The 23,549-nt window shown below is 39.1% G+C and overlaps 1 protein-coding gene across 8 annotated transcripts in view; it reads left to right on the forward strand.

Annotated features, from left to right (window-relative positions):
- The first annotated feature begins 491 nt into the window (after positions 1-491).
- The window catches only part of LOC143922964 (uncharacterized), a 237,161-nt gene continuing 214,103 nt past the window's right edge, over positions 492-23,549 (forward strand). For all 8 annotated transcript variants that reach the window (XM_077446405.1, XM_077446406.1, XM_077446412.1 and 5 more), the window contains exons 1-2: positions 492-686; positions 4,468-6,973. In XM_077446405.1, coding sequence (XP_077302531.1) covers positions 4,789-6,973 — 2,185 coding nt within the window. In that variant the 5' untranslated portion in view covers positions 492-686; positions 4,468-4,788. The remainder of the gene's footprint in view (positions 687-4,467; positions 6,974-23,549) is intronic.

Below are 23,549 nucleotides of genomic sequence, written 5' to 3' on the forward strand. Positions count from 1 at the left end.
GGTTTAGTCCGTAAGCACCATTAAATGGATAAAACCAACCCTGAAAATGTAACTGGTTAAGATTTCACTGAAATGTCAGTGAAAATATATTTTAACTTGAAATATAATTTCACTGTGACATACATATATACGTAATTTGAAATTTACTTACATACATACTTCGAAACATTCGGATTAAATAAAAATAAATACGATAAGATTTTTCACAGCCCTGATTGAATGTATACAAAAAAAAAGTCAAACAGGAAAGACGTAACGTTTCAATCCGCAAGTTATTTTACAACATTGGAATAATTGCACAAATAACGTTTGCACACCCTGAACAAAACACTTTGACCGCAGGTGCGCACGCGACTCCGTTCAAACGGCGCACGCGATTACCGCCCTTGAGCGGTTCGATATAAGGCTCAACATCGCTCGGCGCCAAAGTTAACTTTACGATCCGCCGGTTTTGTCAAAGTTGGCCTTTTCGTATTGCACTTTGCACCCATTAGACGAGCTGAAACGTGGCCCAGCGTGCTCCTCCAAGTCAGGAGTTCATCGGAAGATCATCAAACATGACTTGGAGGCCCTCGCAGACCACCAAGGACGCGTCATTGCGCGCTCAGTAGTCAGTGCAGTGTGTGGCTTGGTGGACGCGCCTCTCCATATCTATCACACGACACACATTTCAACGCCACTATCTAGTAAGCAATCTAGTAATATAAACCCCTGTTATAATTCCAACTAACTTCCGTACTTTTTGCACAATTTTTTGTTACTTTTTTTGTAGTTTTTTTTTGTTATTAGCAAGTTTGAAATGCGACCTGTCGTGCGGATTGGCCGCGGACGCTACGCAAACCGGCGTAACTTTTAAACGTCAATTTCAAATATGTAATATTCAAATAAGAAATAATACGATTCGATTGTTTTGAAACTTTTTGCGCCTGAGAGTTATATGGGGCAACATGGCTACATGGCTACTTGTTTACTTTTTCTGTAAACTGCATATGTGCATACTGAGAAACGATTTAATAATTGTTGTCAACCGAGCGTGGTGTATGCTTCAGTGGTCAATCAACTGTGGTTCGCGAGCTCTAATCGAAACTTTTTACATTCTCTGCATTTTTATTCTGAACCTTTTCGTCATTCAAAGTAAGCAATCTTATCGTCTGAAATTGTTTAATTAGTAGTGTTGTGCCCGATGGAATATCATCGCATGTAGGGCTGCCAAGTGTCACGGAAAAAAAAAAACAACATTCAAAAAAAAAATTATTTTTACAAATTTCTTTATAATTGTGCTGGTTATTATTAAAGTGAAATAAGTCATTTAAGGTAATACCATTATTTTACAAGTTTATCGTAAAATTCCCTCAGTACAGGAAAGATTATATATACATATAAGCAGTGGTGTAGTGCTAAATAAAAAAGAACCAGGGCGGTATTTAATTTCTATGACCTCCCCCCTCTCTTTTTATCACTTAAAAATATGTATCCTAATATTGGTAGTTCAAATATTTATAAAAAAAATCATTATGCTAATTAACAAATATTATTGTTGAAATTGTAATTTTTTTTTATATTTTCTAAGTATAATAATAAAAATAACTAATAGAAAAAAATATATAGAAAAGATTTTGGAAAAGAAGAATTACAAAAATCTTCAAGTTTAAAAAAAGACTTCCAGCTTGTTTTTAAAAATATTATGGTTTTCGGAATTTACTACATTTTTGAGAAGATTATTTCAAACTTTAACCCCCTGTTTGAAAAGAAAGAATCTCTTATCAATTTATTCGATTTTTCTTTTTAGAGTCTGAGAGTGTGACCTCTAAGATGAGTGTTTTCACTGAACGTAATAAATTTGGACATAATACGATTACAATGATGATTATTTATTATTTTAAAGACTTCGATTAAGTGGCTTCTTATTCTTCTCATCTCAAGTGTTATTAATATTAGCCAAAGTATTTTTTTAATTTTACTCATAAAACAATTTTCATATCAATCAAAGTGCCAGGGCGGTGACCTGCCCCACCTGGCCCGACTACACCACTGCATATAAGGCTAAGAATCATTTTTATGTAGTATCAAAATAATTTTTAAAATAAATTTATGCAAAAGTCCAACTATCTCAAAAGAAATATTGTATGACTTGTTCCACTTTCATAATAACCGGCACATACATACATGAAACATGAAAGGTGCGCTTAAAAATTAATTGTTGAATTTAATCATCTTCATTCTTATCATATCTGTTGCTATATTTATCTACACTGATAATTTGGTGCAAACGTTTCTTATTTTCTTTTATTTCCTTATAAAATATAAAATTCTAAAGATGAAATATTTTTGTAATTATGTACAATGCTTAAAATACCCTGGACAGTGGAAATTTTCATTCTTTAGTCCACTGTCCGCTGATCATGGAAAATATTCTTTCTACATTGGAATTTTGGCCAGATATTGCAAAAGCCTCTCCACTCGCGTCATATTTTGTGAGAGAAAATATAGCACTTCAAATTATTGTCAAAATTGAAAAAGAGGACATTTTGGATATCATATAAAAAAGATAAAGAACAAAGTAATTGTATTAAAAAAAATAACACGTACTCTTAAAAAGAGACCTGTTGGCAACCCTAATCGCATGGGCTATGGCACTTGGTCGTATTTTTATTTCAAATAACTTTTAAATATATATAATTTAATATTTATACTTAATGGTTTAGTATGAAAAAAAAATGGTGAAAACTACCCATTTAATATTTAATTATATTTAGTTTTAATTTAGCCTAAGGTAGTGATTCATTACATCTTTGTCTGTTAAGAGGAGTCTATATTAGATTTCACTAATAAATTACAATATGAAATAGAATAAAAATCCGTATCGGTCTTCAGCGGCTTGGTACAGGTCTTTGGCGCTCATATCGGTCCACATGCGCAAAGACAACTTCTTCTTGCCAATCCATTTTCTACCTTATATTTTTCCCACGGTTATTAAATAGAGAAATTCGTATTTTGGACCCGTATCATGTGTCCGAGGTACTCCACCTTTCTCCGCTTGATGACAGAAACAAGTTCCCTGTCTCTCCCTATCATGCTGAGGACAGCTTCATTTGTGACTTTTTGATACATGAGATCTCCAGCATACGCCTGTAGACCCACATCTCAAAAGTTCCAATGCGGCTGATCATCCTGGTCTCCAGGGTCCACGTTTCGCATCCGTATACGCATCGCAATCGCGCATGAAGATTGAGATGCTTGTTTGTAAGCGCCACCTTAAGTTTGACGAGCGCTGTTCTAACCATCTCGATGTGGTATCTCAAGTCTTCATCTGGGTTCATTTCTATTTTGAATGTATTCAAGTCAATATGATAATATAATACTATCATGTTTAAAATCTCCAATTCTATCGAATGTATTATAAATAAGTACATGCTAATATATGTAATTCAAATCCACTGTCTGATCATCTATCTTTTAACATGTATGTTTAATTCATATTTTGTTTGTTTGGAAAATACTCGATGGATGTAAAAATATGTAAAATTTACGGGTCACTCCGGTTCACCGACTCGATATTTTTCGAGATTCGTTTTCTCGATTTTTTCGTCGAGTTTGCATACATAAATACATACGAAAATGTTTTAAATGTTGAAATACTCATTTTAAATTAACTATTTCTCATTTTAATTTAAATAAACATTAACTATTAAAAAAATATAGTAAGAATTGATTTTTAAACGTTTTTTTTTTAAATTTTAAAGGTGTGTTAATAACTCAATAATCTCTGAATGATCACAATATGAATGTCTCATATATTTAAGATATTACATACATGTATACAAAAGTCGAGAAAACGAGTGTCGAGAAGTGGGTAGAACCTATAATATACAGATGAATGTTTCAATTTATGTAGAACTATCAAATTTAATTTGATATCTAACAGTACCTACATACATATGTTTGTATGTAGATTGCTAGAATTCCATAAAAAAATAATTAGTTATATTAGTTGTATGCATGTATGTATGTATATGTAGTACTGATTATACCGGTGTTGGGTCTCGGAGAAGTGTATTAGTTTTTTTGTTAAATGGGCTACTATTATTCATATGGGAAAGTGATACAAACCCTGATTGAGATTTCTTCATGATGGATAAGTCGGTGATTACAAATATCTAATGTGAATTTCGTTTGTTAGGACTATGATCCTCTTGGACAAGCAATGTTTTATTGGAAATATAATTGAAACCAATGTGACTGTTGAGTGTTTATTGAATTGCAGTGAATAGCCGTATGTATTGTACATATGCATGTATTGTACATATGTAGATGTCAAACTGGAACGTACAATTGGCCTTGTGTGCAAACTCCAAGCCATTAAATTACATACATATCTTATATTGCTTGTATAATATTTGACACACTACCGAGTTTAATTTTATTTTTTACCATTTGTGTCTAATAATTATTTTCTTACTTTTTCAGATTCGAGTTGAAATTGTGTGAACAATCTTATCAAGAACGTTCATTGGAAAAATCCGCATCACTACATACATATGTACATATTCATAATTGGAGTAAAGATAAAGGTGCTATTTAGTCTTAATCGACCGAGTAGGAATACGTACGGTATCATAAAAAAATAAAATTAGAGAAACTGTGTTATGAACCGAGACTATCTCCTCACAATGTTGATATTTTCGAGATAACAGTTTTGATTGCATATGAATGATATATTTTGTGAAAAAATGCCTGTTTTCTTGAATAAAAGAAATATTTGTCGTCTTTTATGATACGTTTACAATCATGAATAACAAGTCGAATAAATTTAATAACCTGAAAAAATTATTCCCTACGCTTTTATCCCAGAGTAAATCCAAAAGAAAAATTGCCGAAAGTGAGGAAGCAGCCGGTAGGGATGCACAGGAATATGATTCTGACGGAAACAGATGTATATATTCCGGGGGCTATGACGATGCGAAAGGAAGCCTCGATAAGCAATTCAATTTAAAAAGGATAGTAAACATCAAGTCGAACAAACCGGACAGCTCTAGACTCAAGTCTAATCTTCAAAGTGGGATTAATTTTGATTCATTGCATGCTAGGGACCTTGTAACGGAGACAAATTTTGATATATGTAAGAACTTGTCTGATGGCAATTTTTCAGAGAAAAACAATCCCGAAAAAAGCACTAGTTCTTCGAGTAGCACGTTAGTATCGGAAACGGACCAGGATAAAAACTTCAAGAGAAAAAATGATACACCGAGCAAATTTGTCAGGAAAGGCTCTTTCAATGAAACTTCCCTACGGAGTGGTCCATCGTCCCTGCCGACTGAAAAGCTGAACGTGTATCATGGCGACTCAACCTTCAAAAGCGGAAGAATGTCTGCTCCAATCATCTATCAAAGGAAGGAACTCGAGGTCAAGGAGCATGTATCTCCCGTCAACTATCGTAGAAAGAAACTATTGTCACCGAAAGCCATACGACCACTCCAATCTAGCAATGAGGGTGGTTTTATTGAAAATATCAAGACCCAAAAAGAGGTAACATACAAAGAAAGCAGTAACACATTTGTACCCGTCAGTTCCGTGGAAATAACGGTAGCTTTGAGTCCCCAACCGACACACTTTAAGAAGAAAGTCAACAACCAATCGCCGCTATCGAATGTCACCACAATTCATTATCCGATCGTGTTAAATCCCATATCTTCAAAATACAAAGAAAATTTACCCCCGAATATAATCGATAACGTCCAGAGCTCGCCTATTTACGACAACATGAGTCAACTATCCGTCGCATGCTTGGAAGACGATTCCGTCAATAAATCCAAAGAAATCCCCAATGTGAAGATTCGAGCCACGTCCACTCCCATATCCTCGAACGCGAGCAGAAGCAAAGCCGAATGGCAAACTCCGGTCACATTGGCCGGCAATCGGAATAGCAACTTTGGCACACTGCAGAAACTGCGCAACCTTCAAAACGTAGAAGCCTTCTACTGGCAGCAAATCAAAAAGATCAAACAGAAACAAGACAACGAACTGCTGAAGCAAACCATGTCAGCCAACAATCTTGCCCAGATGGAATTGAAAAACTTACCGACTTTACCGAACCGCTCACAGCCCAGGTTCGATCAGCTCCGATGCAGAAGCGTAAGCCCTGCTTTCGCCCGAGCCTCGGAATATAACGTCGTCTCATCACAACAACTGACTCCGACAAACATCAACATATACAGAACCAACCGGTCAGTGAACAAATACGTATTACAACCCAGCAATCCTAACTTCGTCCGAGGTTCACAATACAGAAACACCATCGGTTCCACCGACACGATATCGTTGAACAGGAACTCCAAACAGGAATATTCAGCGAATAGCGAAACCAAGTTTGGCACACTTGGAATGAAAACAGGCACTCAATACCAAAATGCGAGACTCGTTGATCCAATCAGGTCGAAGAATTGCGAACGTCCACCGATCTTCAAACGGGGAAGTTTATCGGGTGACGGAATTTTAAACGCTTCGTTGAAAGAGAAGAGGGTTAGCTTTTCGAAACTGGACAAGGTCGAACCGGAGGCAGAGTGTCCCGTTGACATGGAAATGTTTTTCCCGAGCTCGTTGATGGAGGAGCCTCAGATCGTCAGCAGACCACAACAGCAGCAGCCGCCAGAAAATGTGTACGGTGAGATACGGAAACCGTTCAATCCGTATGGTTACATTCAGACTGGGTTACCGAGGAGTGATCCGTCAAAATGTGTCGTGCAGCCCAACAGAAGCCTGAACGTCGGTGGCAAGATACCGATGCATCGTTACGGCTATCCGACGGCCAGTGCAGCTCGGGTCAGGACTTCCGTCAGGCCCTACGGGCTCCAGACAAGTGAGGATGCAAACGTCGGCAGGTCTGGAGTGGGATCCGAGTCGGAGAGTGGATCGGAGGCTGGAGAGGTGCGCCGGATAATGCTCGGCAGCAGTGCTGACTCCAATCGAATGTCTAGTAAGTGATATACATATGTAGTATTTGCAATTTATTTATTTTTGTATTATATTAAGTGGAGTTTGGATAGCAATCACATTACGTATGAGCCGTTATATTTGAAAGTGGCAAAAGTCCACTCTTCTTCATTTCGAGAAATATTTCACAAAACATTCAATATTTTAAAATACTGGTCATATCGAAATAAATTAAGTCAAACAGAAATAGTGTTTTTAAAACTGAAAATAGGACTAAGGCAACTTTCAAATATGTACGTGCCGCAGGAAATTTATTTGGTTAGTCTGATTTCTTGCAGACACCATTTTTAAGGGTCCTTTTCGATCTCTACTTATTAAATATGTATGTATGTATGTTTTTAGGGTGTATTCATACAATTCAGAGGACATATTAGCATATAATATTACATACAATATGTATTATACAACTTAGTTACATATTATACATTTCAATAAGCCAGCTTTCGAAGATTTTCTTTTGTTTTTAGGGAAAATTAGATAAATCATCACTATTTAATCTTTTATGGGAGTTAGAAATTTATTTTTCTGATCATTCCAAATATATTATTGTGGATTTATTTAGTTTGACATTTGTGTCACCTCCGCCGAACTAATATTGTATGTACTTGAAAACTTGGATTTCCAATGATTATTAAAGTTTGAATTTATTATGATATTATAATAATAAATAAATCGTATTTAACAATACATATCTCATCACTAAGTTATCCTTGAAATTTTAATTTATTTGAATGATAATTTAAAATGACAAACACTATCTAGCTTTTTTTCGTTTTATAAAATTGTACATTTTTTACATGGAACCGAATCTGGCTGAGTTAAAACCACAAATATGAATAGATGTAGTGAAATGGTTCTTTTTTTATGTATGTAGGTTCCAATCTGGTTTGCGTCTTTGCTAACATCGAGTCTGATTGGATTCGAAATAGATTTTATTATGAATATATATTACATTTCAACCTTTTCTTTTTTTTAAATATATTTCACTTCTGGAACATGATTACATACACATGTATAATTTGCCTTTGAAATAAACAAGACATCTATGTGTACTTATATAAATAAAATAAAAATTACGGAAATCAAAACAAGACATCTTAAGATGGAAATCGAAATATTTTCGATTACATGTACATAATTTGTAGACTTCGGCCACCAGCTCACCAGGTTATCCATCGTCAGGAATGCGTTCTCTTTATTTTCATTTTGCAATTTCAAATATGCACAATACATTATTTTTATTCTGATTTTCTGATTTATTACTGTAATCTTGAGAATTTCATATGATGTATGTATGTACATATGTATGCATGTACATGCATACATATGTAGGTATGTATGTTCATAGATCACTTTAATATTATCTTATCGTAAGTATGGGTAGATAGACATGTACATATAGTATTATACTACTTTGTAATATCTATTCGTTTTGAACGCGAATTGACATAGTCGACCTCTATGCGAAAATAGACCAACCTCGATGAATTGCATTAGTTTATAGAAGTTTCGACTGAATAAATTCCATTTTGAATCTATTATGTAAATTCCTAAGGAGATGAGAGACAATGTACATATTAAACGATTGCCTTTTTAACATATTCAATTGCTTATCTGCTAATGCACATGTAATATATGTATGCACATACATACATACATATGTGTGATCAATTATCTTCAGAAGTGGGAAGTTATTTCTTATTTTTCGTTTGTAGTCTCAGCCCGCATTTTTTTACTTGATTGGAGGGGTGCGAGAGGGGTGGCTCTAGTCTCCCTCGCCGCTTAGAACTGGTTTATAACCATTCAGATTTTTGTAATGTAATAGCTGGAAATAGATAGAAAATAACTATGTATATAATATTATTACAATATATTTCAATTTAATAATTACTGTAAAGGTCTGACCGCACTTTGCGTCTGCGACACGAACGGTAGCGTGCGCCCAAATATTGTTTGTATGAAATTGTATGATATACTAGCTGTATTACCCGGCTTCGCTCAGTGTTTATAATATAAACCGCTTAAACATGACTAAGCTAATTTAATTAAAAAAAAAAAAAAATTAAAAAAAAATTTAAAAATTAAAAAAAAAAATAAAAAAAAAATAAAAAAAAAAAAATTAAAAAAAAAATAAAAAAAAAATAAAAAAAAAATTAAAAAAAAAATTTTTAAAAAATCAAAAAAAAAAAAATCAAAATTTTTTTTTGCCTTCTAGGGCTTCGCCCTCGGCGCCCCCCTGAGCCTTTGCCTTCTAGGGCTTCGCCCCTCCACGCCCCATGAGCAATTGCCGTTTAGGGCTTCGCCCCCCTTAGTTAATGCCTTTTAGGGCTTCGCCCCTCCGCACCCCCATGATTAAATGCCGTCTAGGGCTTCGCCCCCCTTAGTTAATGCCTTTTAGGGCTTCGCCCCCCGCGCCCCCAAGATTAATTGCCGTTTAGGGCTTCGCCCCCCTTAGTTAATGCCTTTTAGGGCTTCGCCCCTCCGCGCCCCCATGATTAAATGCCGTCTAAGGCTTCGCTCCCATGATCAGTTGCCTTTTAGGGCTTCGCCCCCCACGCCCCCAAGATTAATTGCCGTTTAGGGCTTCGCCCCCCTTAGTTAATGCCTTTTAGGGCTTCGCCCCTCCGCGCCCCCATGATTAAATGCCGTCTAAGGCTTCGCCCCCATGATCAGTTGCCTTTTAGGGCTTCGCCCCCCGCGCCCCCAAGATTAATTGCCGTTTAGGGCTTCGCCCCCCTTAGTTAATGCCTTTTAGGGCTTCGCCCCTCCGCGCCCCCATGATTAAATGCCGTCTAAGGCTTCGCCCCCATGATCAGTTGCCTTTTAGGGCTTCGCCCCCCGCGCCCCCAAGATTAATTGCCGTTTAGGGCTTCGCCCCCCTTAGTTAATGCCTTTTAGGGCTTCGCCCCTCCGCGCCCCCATGATTAAATGCCGTCTAAGGCTTCGCCCCCATGATCAGTTGCCTTTTAGGGCTTCGCCCCTCCGCGCCCCCATGATTAATTGCCGTCTAGGGCTTCGCCCCCCTTAGTTAATGCCTATTAGGGCTTGCGCCCCATGAGGCTGGGCCCCCCGGGCCCCCTTCGGGGCCCCACGGGGCTGCGCCCCTTGTGGCGCCCCCTTTTGAGCCCCATGGGGCTGCGCCCCATGAGGCTGGGCCCCCCGGGCCCCCTTCGGGGCCCCACGGGGCTGCGCCCCTTGTGGCGCCCCCTTTTGAGCCCCATGGGGCTGCGCCCCATGAGGCTGGGCCCCCCGCGCCCCCTTCGGGGCTTCACGGGGCTGCGCCCCTTGTGGCACCCCCTTTTGAGCCCCATGGGGCTGCGCCCCATGAGGCTGGGCCCCCCGGGCCCCCTTCGGGGCCCCACGGGGCTGCGCCCCTTGTGGCGCCCCCTTTTGAGCCCCACGGGGCTGCGCCCCTTGTGGCGCCCCTGGCGGGGCCCCATGAAACTACTCGCTTTGCGCCCCCGCGGGGGTGAATCCATTGAAACGAAAAAAACAAATCGGCGCCCATGGATCGAAAAAAAAAAAATCGAATCACGTGTTCGATGACGTCACCGATCTACGGACGACGACGACGACGACGACGAAAACGACGAAAACGACGAAAACGACGAAAACGACGAAGACCAAGGATATTTACATACATACAAAGTCTCTTTCCAAATTATAGATTAGATAATGCACTACGCGTCACGCGACAGAGTTGCCTTTTGTATCAACTTTGCCGTGTTGTGTCGTGCTGCAGCAGTCGACGGCCGTATAGTGCGGTCAGACCTTAAGTTTTGCTGTCCATAACATGACGTTGACAATTACTTTTATCGTCTAAAACATATAAATTTCCATTAATCTAATATATAATTTGGAAAGAGACTTTGTATGTATGTATGTATGTATGTAAATATGTATCCGTCGTCGTCCGTAGATCGGTGACGTTATCGAACACGTGATTCGATTTTTTTTTTTTCGATCCATAGGCGCCGATTTGTTTTTTTCGATTCAATGGATTCCCCCCGCGGGGTCGCAAGGCGAGTAGTTTCATGGGGCCCCGCTAGGGGCGCCACAAGGGCCGCAGCCTTATGGGGCCCCGAAGGGGACGCAGGGGGGTGCAGCCTCATGGGGCGCAGATTTATGGGGCGCAGCCTTATCGGGCGCAGCCTTATGGGGCGCAGCCTTATGGGGTGCAGCCTTATGGGGCGCTGCCTTATGGGGCGCAGCCTTATGGGAAGCCGCCTTATGGGGCGCCGCCTTATGGAGCTCAGCCGCATGGGGCCCCGAAGGGGGCGCAAGGGGGCGCAGCCTCATGGGGCGCAGCCTTATGGGGCGCAGTCTTATGGGGCGCAGCCTTATGGGGCGCTGCCTTATGGGGCGCAGCCTTATGGCGCGCCGCCTTATGGGGCGCCGCCTGATGGAGCTCAGCCGCATGGGGCCCCGCAGGGGGCGCAGGGGGGCGCAGCCTTATCGGGCGCAGTCTTACGGGGCCCCGAAGGGGGCGCAAGGGGGCGCAACCTCATGGGGCGCAGGGGGGCGCAGCTTTATGGGGCGCAGCCTTATGGGGCGCAGCCTTATGGGGCGCTGCCTTATGGGGCGCTGCCTTATGGGGCGCAGCCTTATGGGGAGCCGCCTTATGGAGCTCAGCCGCATGGGCCCCCAAGGGGGCAAAGGGGGGCGCAGCTTTATGGGGCGCGGCTTTATGGGGCGCAGCCTTATCGGGCGCAGTCTTATGGGGCGCAGCCTCATGGGGCGCAGCCCCATGGGGCCCCGAAGGGGGCGCAAGGGGGCGCAGCCTTATGGGGCGAAGCCCTACACGGCAACTGATCATGGGGGCGAAGCCCTAGACGGCATTTAATCATGGGGGCGCGGAGGGGCGAAGCCCTAAAAGGCATTAACTTAGGGGGGCGAAGCCCTAGACGGCAATTTATCATGGGAGCGCGGAGGGGCGAAGCCCTAAAAGGCATTAACTAAGGGGGGCGTAGCCCTAGACGGCAATTAATCATGGGGACGCGGAGGGGCGAAGCCCTAAAAGGCAACTGATCATGGGGGCGAAGCCCTAGACGGCATTTAATCATCGGGGCGCGGAGGGGCGAAGCCCTAAAAGGCATTAATTAAGGGGGGCGAAGCCCTAGACGGCATTTGATCATGGGGCCGCGGAGGGGCGAAGCCCTAAAAGGCAACTGATCATGGGGGCGAAGCCCTAGATGGCATTTAATCATGAGGGCGTGGAGGGGCGAAGCCCTAAAAGGCATCAGCTAAGGGGGGCGAAGCCCTAAACGGCAATAGCTCATGGGGGCGTGGAGGGGCGAAGCCCTAATAGGCAAATGCTGAGGGGGGCGCCGAGGGCGAAGCCCTAGAAGGCAAAAAAAAAAGATTTTTTTTTTTGATTTTTTTTATTATTTTTTTTTTATTTTTTTTGATTTTCTTATTTATTTATTTTTTTTAATTAAATGTTAACTATTAGCTTAGTCATGTTTAAGCGGTTTATTTTATAAATACTGAGCGAAGCCGGGTAATACAGCTAGTATAAAATATATACGTATTCCATAAATAAATTAATAATATTACATATGTACGTGTTTTATATTAAAATTTTATTTAAGTAAATATTTCAAAACACGAAACACGAACTTAAAACTAACAAAAAATAAAAGTCAAATTATACGCACGAACAATGTTGTATTTTTTGACCAAAATGCAATGCGAAAGTGAAACGAAATGTAATTAACCATCGCGAGTTGAGTGGGGGGTGAATGTATGTACATTTTACGTAAGTAAAAAATACATATGTACATATGTAGATTCGGAGGCAATTAAAACGGAATTGAAAAACTCTAATCTCGAATAATTATTTTCAAATTTATTAATCGCATTAAGAATAATATTGACTCAAGTTGTCAAGGGAGAGAGAAACAATTTATTAAGAACTACATATCTACGATCGTGAGTCGAGAAAAATTGAAAGGCTTGGCAATAGTTTCAATAAAACAATGAAATTGCCCAATCTTTTTGCGGACGAATTGTGCTAAAATAGAAACCGGACTTGCCTCTACGTATGTACTATCTGGAACTGGATTGGTTCGTTCATCTATGATTATCTTAGACGACAATTATCCCGTTTTCATTTAGAATCTCGGAATGGATCAATTATTATGGTAAAGAGTTCGTTTGTAACGAATACTGCTTTTTAGGAGATTATATGGTTATTGTTCATTTGATTTTGATTTTTTTTTTAAATGCTTTTTATTATTACTAAATTATGTTCACAATACATCTTATAACTATTTTAATAGCTACTGCCCTACTGACCATTTTCTATTTCACAAATTTTAATTTAATTTTGTTAGTAATCATAGTATTATATTATTCCAATGTTAATGTTCAGCATTATAGGAAAAAGAGCTCAAAAACGTATTAACAATTCTTGGTTATTGTTCATGAACCAGTTCAACTGTATGAACAAGTATATTTCTCAATAACTACATATGTATCTTCTCTAATATATAATTTGGAAAGAGACTTTGTATGTATCCTTGGTTCGTTCTTTGGTTCGTCGTCCGTAGATCGATGACGTCATCGAACAAATGATCCGATTTTTTTTCGATTCATAGACTCATAGTGTAACGATTTATTTTTCCGAAAGTTCGTATATTTTTTGTTTTCAAGAAAGGTTTTAAATTAATATTTTACTGAATCGGTTCAATCACAAATGGTTTTATTTCTCGTATTTTTATTTTATTTGCAGACGTCCATTCTCTCACCAAACAACGAATGAGATGGATTTAAACTTCATGTGTAACAAATTTGGTCCAAAAAAAGTTTTAGTTATTTAATAAAATTGCCTTCTGAACAAAACCTTATTAAATTAAGTACATAAAGAATACAAATATAAATTTTCAGCTTGATACGTTCAGGGGTGTGGTAAAATTTTTTTTTCCTTTTTTGAGAGGAAAAAATCCCACTTCTGGTTAATTAAATTTAATGATTTTTTTTATTATATTTTCATCACATTGATACAAGGAATTATACATAAAATCGTGAAGAGCAGACATATGTATTGAAAGGGTCGATTAAAATAGTGGAAGAAAAATCCGTAAACTGTCACTTTCGGTTAACGGGTGTTCATGAAATTTTATATCTAACTTGGCATTAGGTTTATAATTATAGATATGAAATGTCAGTTCAATACGTCGAAAAGTTTCCGAGAAAAAAATAAAAATACCTCGATCTTATAGGGTAAAAGTACTACTTCCGGTTGAGATAAAAATAATTTTATATATACATATATAATACATATATAAAATAATAAAAAGACACTCAGACACACAGAGCCACACACATTTTTCTATATTATGTAAATGTGATCAGTGATCGATTCTGAGTTCGAATTTTTGCATGATCACAAAACTTTATGTATTGTTATTACGTACATATGTAACAGTTGGGCTGAAAAGTTCGTAGGCTAGCATAGAATTTTTTTTTGTTAGAATTTGATTTTATTATTCAATATAGTTGCCTTCGAGGGCGATACAACGATTATAGCGGTCATACAATTTTTCGATACCATTTTTATAGTACGATTTGTCTTTAGCCTCAAAATAGGCTTCAGTTTCGGCGATTACCTCTTCATCGGCGCAAAGTTTCTGTCCAGCGAGCATCCTCTGAGAACAGGAAAAAGTCGCTGGGGGCCAGATCTGGAGAATACGGTGGATGCAGAAGCAATTCGAAGCCCAATTCATGCAATTTTGCCATCGTTTTCATTGATTTGTGACACGGTGCATTGTCTTGATGAAACAGCACTTTCTTCTTCTTCAAATGGGGCCGTTTTTCCGCGATTTCGTCCTTCAAACGCTCCAATAACGCTACGTAATAGTCGCTGTTTATGGTTTTTCCCTTTTTAAGATAGTCTATGAATATTATAGTATGCGCATCCAAAAATACTGATGCCATAACCTTGCCAGCCGACTTTTGCGTCTTTCCACGCTTTGGAGTCACTTCATCACGTGCAGTCCACTCGGCTGACTGTCGATTGGACTCCGGTGTGAAATGATGGAGCCATGTTTCATCAATTGTCACATATCGACGCAAAAATTCGGGTTTATTACAATTGAACAGCTCAAAATCATCAATTCGTTGTTGTTTTTGGTCGATTGTGAACTCGCGCGGCACCCACTTTGAACAGAGCTTTCGCATACCCAAATATTCATTCACGATATGTCCAGCACGTTCCTTTGATATCTTTAGGGTCTCAGCTATCTCAACCAACTTCACTTTACGGTTATCCAAAATTATTTTGTGGAATTTTTTGATGTTTTCGTCGGTAACAGCCTCTTTGGGGCGTCCACTTCGTGCATCGTCCTCGGTTCTCATTTCGCCTCGCTTAAACTTAGCAAACCACTTCTCAACGGTTGATTTTCCTGGTGCAAGGTCCGAATAATGTTTATCAAGCCAAGCCTTGGCTTCAATAGTATTTTTTTTCGCCAAAAAGCGATGCTTTATTAACACACGAAATTCCTTTTTATCCATTTTTTCAAACTAATAAAAGTTGCTTCACTCAAAATGCTATAACTCACAAACTAATAGTACGACAGCTGTCAAATTTATACACGTGTATTTTGAAGGTTAGGGCTAACTAAAAATCATATGGATTTAATACTAGTAGTCAGCCTACGAACTTTTCAGCCCACCTAATACATACATAAATAAAGTGAAAAGAAAGTCGGTAGAAATTAAGTTAATTGATAGTTGTTCGGTGACTCAGTTTGATGGTCGATTTTTGCTGACCATGTGAAGATTTGTGGAAAAAAATTTTCGCCTGCGGCGCTTTTTTACTTAGCTCGTGATTCAGCTGACTTACTTAACAGACTAACACAGTTGACAGGGAAAGTAGAAAACTAGGATTAAAAATTAACGTAAATAAGACCAAACTAATGTTCAATAGTTATTGCATGCCTGATAGCATCCCATTAGATGATAAACCAGTAGAAGTAGTAAATAATTATTTATATTTAGGTCAAATAATTGACATGTCTGGTAGTAAAGATGAAGAGATAATGAGACGTATGCAATTAGGATGGAGTGCATTTGGACGGATGAATGCTATTTTAAAACAAAAATGCCACTCTGCCTGAAGAAAAGGATCTATGATCAATGCGTTTTGCCAGTGATGACGTATGGATGTGAAACTTGGACACTTAACGCCAAGATGCTACATAAAATCCAATGCACTCAAAGAAGTATGGAACGCTGTATGCTTGGCATAACGAGAAAAGACAGAAAGCGGAACACGTGGGTGAGAAGTATGACAAGGGTAGTGGACATAGTGGATAGAGTGAAGAGATTGAAATGGCAATGGGCGGGTCACGTAGCTAGGAGGATGGACTAAAAGTGGACAAAAGAAGTGCTTGAATGGTACCCGAGAGAATGCAAAAGGGTAAAAGGAAGACCGCAACGAAAATGGGTGAACGAAATTAGGAAAATGTACGGAGTGAGACGGACGAGTGTTGCGCAAAACAGAGACGAGTGGAAGCGTGTTGGAGAGGCCTTCATTCAGCAGTGGATGGTGAATGGCTGTAAATGATGATGATGATGATGATGATGATATATATATATATATATATATATATATATATATATATATATATATATATATATATATATATATATATATACATATATATATATATATATATATATATATATATATATATATATATATATATATATATATATATATATATATATATATATATATATGTATATATGTGTGTGTGTATATGTATGTATATGTATGTATATGTATGTATGTATGTATATATGTATATATGTGTGTGTGTGTATGTATGTGTGTGTGGTGTGTGTGTGTTTTTGTGTGTGTGTGTGTGTGTGTGTGTGTGTGTGTGTGTGTGTGTGTGTGTGTGTATGTATGTATGTATGTATGTATGTATGTATGAATGTATGTTTGTATGTATGTAAGTACGTACGTACTTACGTACGGTATTTCTCAATAAGGTTTTATAATTATTCGAATTTTCTTGAATAAGTTTGATGGGACTTTTTGTATGGAAAATGTATGATAGGAAAATTTAATATGTCATGGGTAGAGGTAGGATAGTCACAGTGCTATCCATTGTTCGGCAAACCTTTAACAATGCATTTACAACCTTTGAACAATACACGGCCCCCTCAGGCTCCGGTGACAAGTCATGGGGAATGTTGCACGTGCTATAGAGGCATTACCGTGCAACCTTATGGTTAATCAGAACCGCGGTTTCTCAATAGAAACAGAAAAGTGAATTTGCCCCTTGTAAATATGTATGTAGTATGTACATACATACATAGTATTTAATCGTGTCTTGAAATCAACGATAGTTTCGTTTGTTACGGTCGTTTACACCGGCTGCAAGTCATCAGGCCGACAATTACAAAGCGTCATTCTTGCCGCATTTAACGACAGATAATCTCGGATCTATTTACATACATATAGTACGGCATCACGAACGGACGGATGTATGTAATTCTACGTCAACGATCCGATCTTTCAGCTTGGCGAAAACAGTAGTCGTTTGTTTGCTGAGCTGATCGCAGCATCTGAACAGCTCCGGCGCAGGCGCCCTCGCCACCATCACAGAGGAGGGGGCGCGATCGATCACTGGAGTTCCCCCCCCCCACCCTTCCTCGCCCATCGGTGCCCCACGGGGGGCAGAGGCACCTCCCCCTCTCCCCTACCCACTGGCACGCTCTAGAGGCCCGCGAGACGCCCTCGTGAAAAGGGTCCCGCATTTCGCTGACTGTTTCGCAGACGAATTCGCAAACTAATACTGAAACCGCACACACACACACATACACATACACACACACACAGTCGTCATTAGCGGTCCGATGTCTCCGCTCTTCCGGTTTCAGGCTGCCTCCACCCACTTAACCCTTGCACCTCTTGTGTGCTCCAACCTTACAGGGTTGCCTGAAAGCCTTCCGTTCTCTCTCCCCGTGTATCCCAGTAGATTTACCCTCGCCCACGTACTTTTGTACCTCGATGGGAGATTTTTATTTCGACGATCCCCTTTGGAAATTTATCTATCTGCAGGTGTGTAGGTAGGTACGTACGGATGTGGGTTTATAAATTGAACGTGAACCAACCCACAAAGAAAGAGAACATTTTTAGGTACAATATTAGGCCACTTGGAAAATAGCTGCGGTTAGTTGAAGTTTAAACTTTTTGTCGGATGTGAAACGAAACACTTAACGGGGGCTACAGACGCTCCGGAATTCCGGAGACGTCTCCCTTGAGGCGACCCATGTTGACGCAGACAGCAACGTGTGTAGGAAGATTCGTCTTGAGGTCGAAGCGCATACAGGTTGAGGCGACCTCAAGGTGAATCGACCTCAAGACGAATCTTCCTACACACGTTGCTGTCTGTCTGATGCAGCAGCTGCCAAAATTTTCCTAAAATTGTACCCTCCCCCCCCCCCCCCTCTTTACTTTACACGTCTGTAGTCGATTTTTATTGTAAATAAGCAACGTTAATCGATTCTAAATAGGAGTAACAAATGAGGAAAAACATCATCAGAAAATGTTGTTATTACATTCATATCGCCAATCTACATTGTAAATGAGGCAGTGGTTTTTAAAAATGCTCTTAATTTATATTTTAAATATGAAATTTTACTTTATTCATTGAATGTTTCACCTTTTTCCATTTCGTGTCATATTCGGAGTAAACGAATATCTATGTATGTATATGTGAAAACTGTCTCATGCAACGTTTGGCAAAAGAAAACTTTTGGAAAAGTTCCACAACTCACCTCTGTCGATGCGAATAAATATATTTTTTTATTTTTTTTGGCTTTTTATATTACTCGAGTTATATGTACATATATGTATATGTACGTGTATGTAGTTACAAATCAATCCGCTCAGTTACAACGTTCAAAACATTAATTGTATATGTAAAACCGAAACGGCGGATGTAATTCGTTTGTGATTGGCTTTCGTCAAAGTCGTTTCTGATTGGCTAGATTGGTGAAAGACGTTTGTGATTTTAATAAAAAAAAAATGAAGATTTTTTTCATGGTTTTCATTTAATTTCCATTTACCGAGCGAAGCCGGGTATCACCACTAATCTAATATATAATTTCGAAAGTGAAGTATGTAAATATATAATTTTGGTTCGTAACATCGAAAACAAATCGGCTTCTATGACGATTCGATATACATTCTTTTTCGATTCAAATAAATTTAATAAAAAACAAATGAATATTTACTATTAGACTCGCCATGTTTAAGCTGTTTATATTACAAATACTGAGCGAAGCCGGGTAAAACAACTATTTTTGTATACATAAAAACGCGTTGAATTTTTTTACGTTTGCAACTCAACTCAAGTCAACATTGTATGTATCTATCGTTTTGTGGTCGGTTCTCATACCGCAGAAACACACCTTTAGGAAACAACCCAAGGGCGAAATCACACAGCACGGTATGTGGGACTTTTTTTTAGATAGTTTTAAACATACGATGTACATACACGGGGAACATAGAAAAAATATGATGTACGCGGGGTCACATACGCGGGATCGTGTGGTATATATAATACATGGTATTATATACACCACATACTTATTATACATACATATTATATGTATATACCGAAAATGGTCCAAAAGGGTATATGTATATACCGAAAACCGAAAGGGTCGTTTTGGTATATATCACTGTCAAGCAAGGATAAACATTGCTATTGAATTTCAACGAAACCGCTCCAATGAAAATATGGTACCATGTATATACCACACGATCCCGCGTATGTGACCCGCGTACACCATATGTTTTCTGTATGTTTAAAACTATCTACAAAAACGTCCCACATTCCGCGCTGTGTGATTTCGCCCTAAGTGTTGCCAGTGTGGTGACAAAGGTAGACAAGCGCGCGTACGAGATGCAGGTAGAGTCAGTTTAGGCATATTTCAAACTGTTCCATACAGCAATATGGGAATTTCGGTTCGTTTCCGTTTCGTTATTACATAGAGAGTAATCCGGGGCGACCGCTCGCGCAAGTATGATTTAAGACTCGGCCGTTAAGCTTCGCACCGACTCACGGCCAGGAGTAATTTAACGTCTTTAACGACACCGTTTTAATCATTTTAAGTCCATCCATTAAGAAATTATTCCGAGCGGCGTCAACTCACTACCCCCCCCCCTTATCATTAACCCCCTCACCGTCGTCGTCCTCCGTTTCTTGCCCCCGTCACGCCAACCTTTTTGACAGTTCTAATCTGTTTAAGCCATTCGGGAAACGGTCAATCTTTACACCGGTCTTGTATTCTGTAATACATACGTATGATGGTGAAGACCGCGTTCAAATCCGTTCAGCCGTTCTCCACTTGATAGTTTTCGTCAACTGAGGGCTGAACTAACAGTCGTTAGCTTAAAAGTTTATGTTGTTTTAGTTGCTGAAGTTACAAGGAATAAATCTGAATAAATAGAGCTATGTTTGAAGGTGGGGGAGTACCCACTACAAGAAATAAACTGGTTAGCCAATTACGCGATCGTTGGTGGTGAAGCTATTAATCTTTTTTTTTTTAATTGGTTCTTTTTGATATACATATATATATATATATTTTTTTTTAATTTATACCAATATACCTTCCTGGCTAGAAAAATCGTACATTTAATATGTAAGTATTATACAAAGTAAATACATATCAATTAACATCTACAGAGACATCTATGGTTAAATTCGTAAATTTGCAGCATTTTATACAATTCAGCGAAATTTGAGAATGCTGAAAACTCGAGGTTTGCGAGATAATGGGTAAGGTTACCAATTTGTTGGAACTGTTTCAATGCAAATCAGATAAATTGGCAAACTCTGACAGGAAACGGTTGACCTGGAGTCACAAATCCAAGGTCTGGCCGGCGGAAACCAGTGGACTCATGACCACTTTGTTCAAAGCATTATATAATAACCACTAGTCTTTTCTGCTGGTTTCTATGTCTCAAATTCATTATTTTGAAAGATTTTATGTTGTTTTTTCAACTTTGGTTTGCTTATAATCATTCAGTATATCAAGGGCTAGCTCTGCTTGAGTAGACTGCACGCGTTTCTATCTGATTGATTGAATTTCAAAATTAGTGAACATCCATGTAATGATTGACTTGACTTGTCGTCACTCTCACCGAATAGACTGTCTGAAAAAATCATACGATGTATAACTTGACAGATTATTAGAAGTATATTATACAGGGGAGGGGGAGGAGGGGCACTGGGGGAAAATCACCGCGGGCGTAGGATTGAGGGGGGCGCCAAAACGCGGTTGGTAATATTCCATACTATGTAAAATAATATACTTGATTTTATTTTGGGAGAAATGTTCTTTGAAATATTCGCATGCCTCATATTCTCGGAAAAAGTAAGTACACATACCCCGTGCCTGTTAAATGGAAAAACGGTAATTTTGATATTTTACTTAATGGGCGTACATATTCGAAAATTGTAAAAAAAACATAATAGGAGGGGAGAGGGAGGAGGGGGGGGGGGGATGTTTGCCCCGAGCACATTTAGCGCACCCTAGCTTCGGCTCTGATCATATACATTTGTGCATATGTATGTACATATCTGTGGTGCTTCTCATGCTGGGCAGATTTGGATAATTTTGATTTGATTACCAAATTGGCCACCTATTACTGGCCTATTTGTCTGGTGAATCCGTATTCAGACGTAGGCGATTACCATGGGCAGACATCGTTTATGGCCCGTGCGAATTCTTCCCTATCATGGGCAAGCCGAAATAGCTTTTCGAGACCGAGTCCCATCCATGACCTGATGTTCCGGAGCCAAGAGAGCTTCTTTCTCCCAAGCCACCGTTTGCCTTCTATTTTCCCTTCTATGATTGTTTGTAGAAGGCGATATTTAATGTGGCCAAAGTATTCCATCTTACGGCGCTTCACCGTGTCAAGAAGCTCTCTCTTTTTATGAAGACGCTGGAGGACTGTTTCGTTTCTTACATGCTCCTTCCACGAGATCTTTAGCATCCTCCGGTAGCACCACATTTCAAAGGACTCTATCCTGTTCATGGATGCCACTAACAGTGTCCACGTTTCGCATCCGTACAGCAACACCGACCAAACATAGGAGTGCAGGACTCTTAAACGCAATTTCATAGACAACCTTCGACAACATAAAACATTTTTCATGCTGCCGAAGGCATTTCTTGCTATTTCGATCCTTCTTCTTATCTCCATTTCGGAACTGACTTCCGTATTGATCATTGCTCCTAGGTATTTGTATTGTTCGACCTGTTCAATCATTTGTCCGCGCACACTCAGGTTTCATGGATCCGTCTTTTCTTTACATATTACCATTGATTTTGTCTTGTTGATATTAATAGACGGACCCCATTTTTTAAATGAATGATCAATTGCGATCAATAACGATTGTAGGTCTTCGGCACTCTCAGTCAATATTGCCGTATCATCAGCGAAACGGATATTATTTATAATTTCGCCACCTATTTTTACTCCTATTCGACTATCGACTGCCTGGTTGAACACCATTTCCGAATACAGATTGAAGAGCATGGGCGAAAATACACATCCCTGCCGTACCCCTCGACTAATTTCTACTTTTTCGGTTTCCAAGTCTTCAACCTTCACGACAGCAGATTGGTTCCAATATAGGTTCTTCAAAAGGGCGATATCCTTTGCATCTATACCGGTTTGGTTTAGTGCATGGATTAATTTATCATGTTCCACTCTATCAAATGCTTTTTCAAAGTCTATGAATCAGACGTATATCCTTTTTTTGAAATCCCTACACTTTTGTAGGAGTACGTTCATGCAGAACAACGCTTCCCTTGTTCCCAATCCTCCTCTGAATCCAAATTGCGAATCGCTTATCATACTTTCGCACTTACGCCTTATTCTCTCTTGGATGATTTTGAGAAGTATTTAAAGGGTGTGGCTCATTAAACTTATCAATCTATAGTCATTGCAGCCGGTTGGCTTATTTTTTTTTGGTAAGGGAATAAACGTTAACTGCAACCATTCTTGAGGGATTTTACCAGTTTCATATATAATATTTAATTGAAAAGTTTCGTCAGTATTAATTTTAATAATTCTACAGGAATAGAATCCTTTCCAGGAGCTTTTTTATTTTTGGCCTTTTAGATTGCATTTTTAACCTCAGATTGTAATATACTCAGACTTGATATTTGAAATCCTTCCCTTATTTCTGGTTCAGTACGTTGTGTTTGAAAATTTTCTTCTATATATTCCTTCCATATTCCATATTTTCTTCTATATATTCTTTCCATTTTTCAGCCGTATTGCTTGCAAGTCCTTCTCTTTCGCTTCTTTTATCTTTTTGCGAATCAAACGGTGGATATCTTTATATCGAGCGTTGTCTGTATTTTTAAATGTTCTTCGGTGGTCCATTACGTCTAGAATTTCTTTCGTCATCCATTCATGTTTTTTTGTTAAATTGGTATCTTTGACCAATATTTCCTTACTAGGTTCATCGATGGCCTTTTTAATTTTATACCAATTGTCATCTACTGTGTCTTATGTTATC

The sequence above is a fragment of the Arctopsyche grandis genome, chromosome 2 (assembly GCF_051622035.1).
Source record: "Arctopsyche grandis isolate Sample6627 chromosome 2, ASM5162203v2, whole genome shotgun sequence".
Taxonomy (NCBI): Eukaryota; Metazoa; Arthropoda; class Insecta; order Trichoptera; family Hydropsychidae; genus Arctopsyche; species Arctopsyche grandis.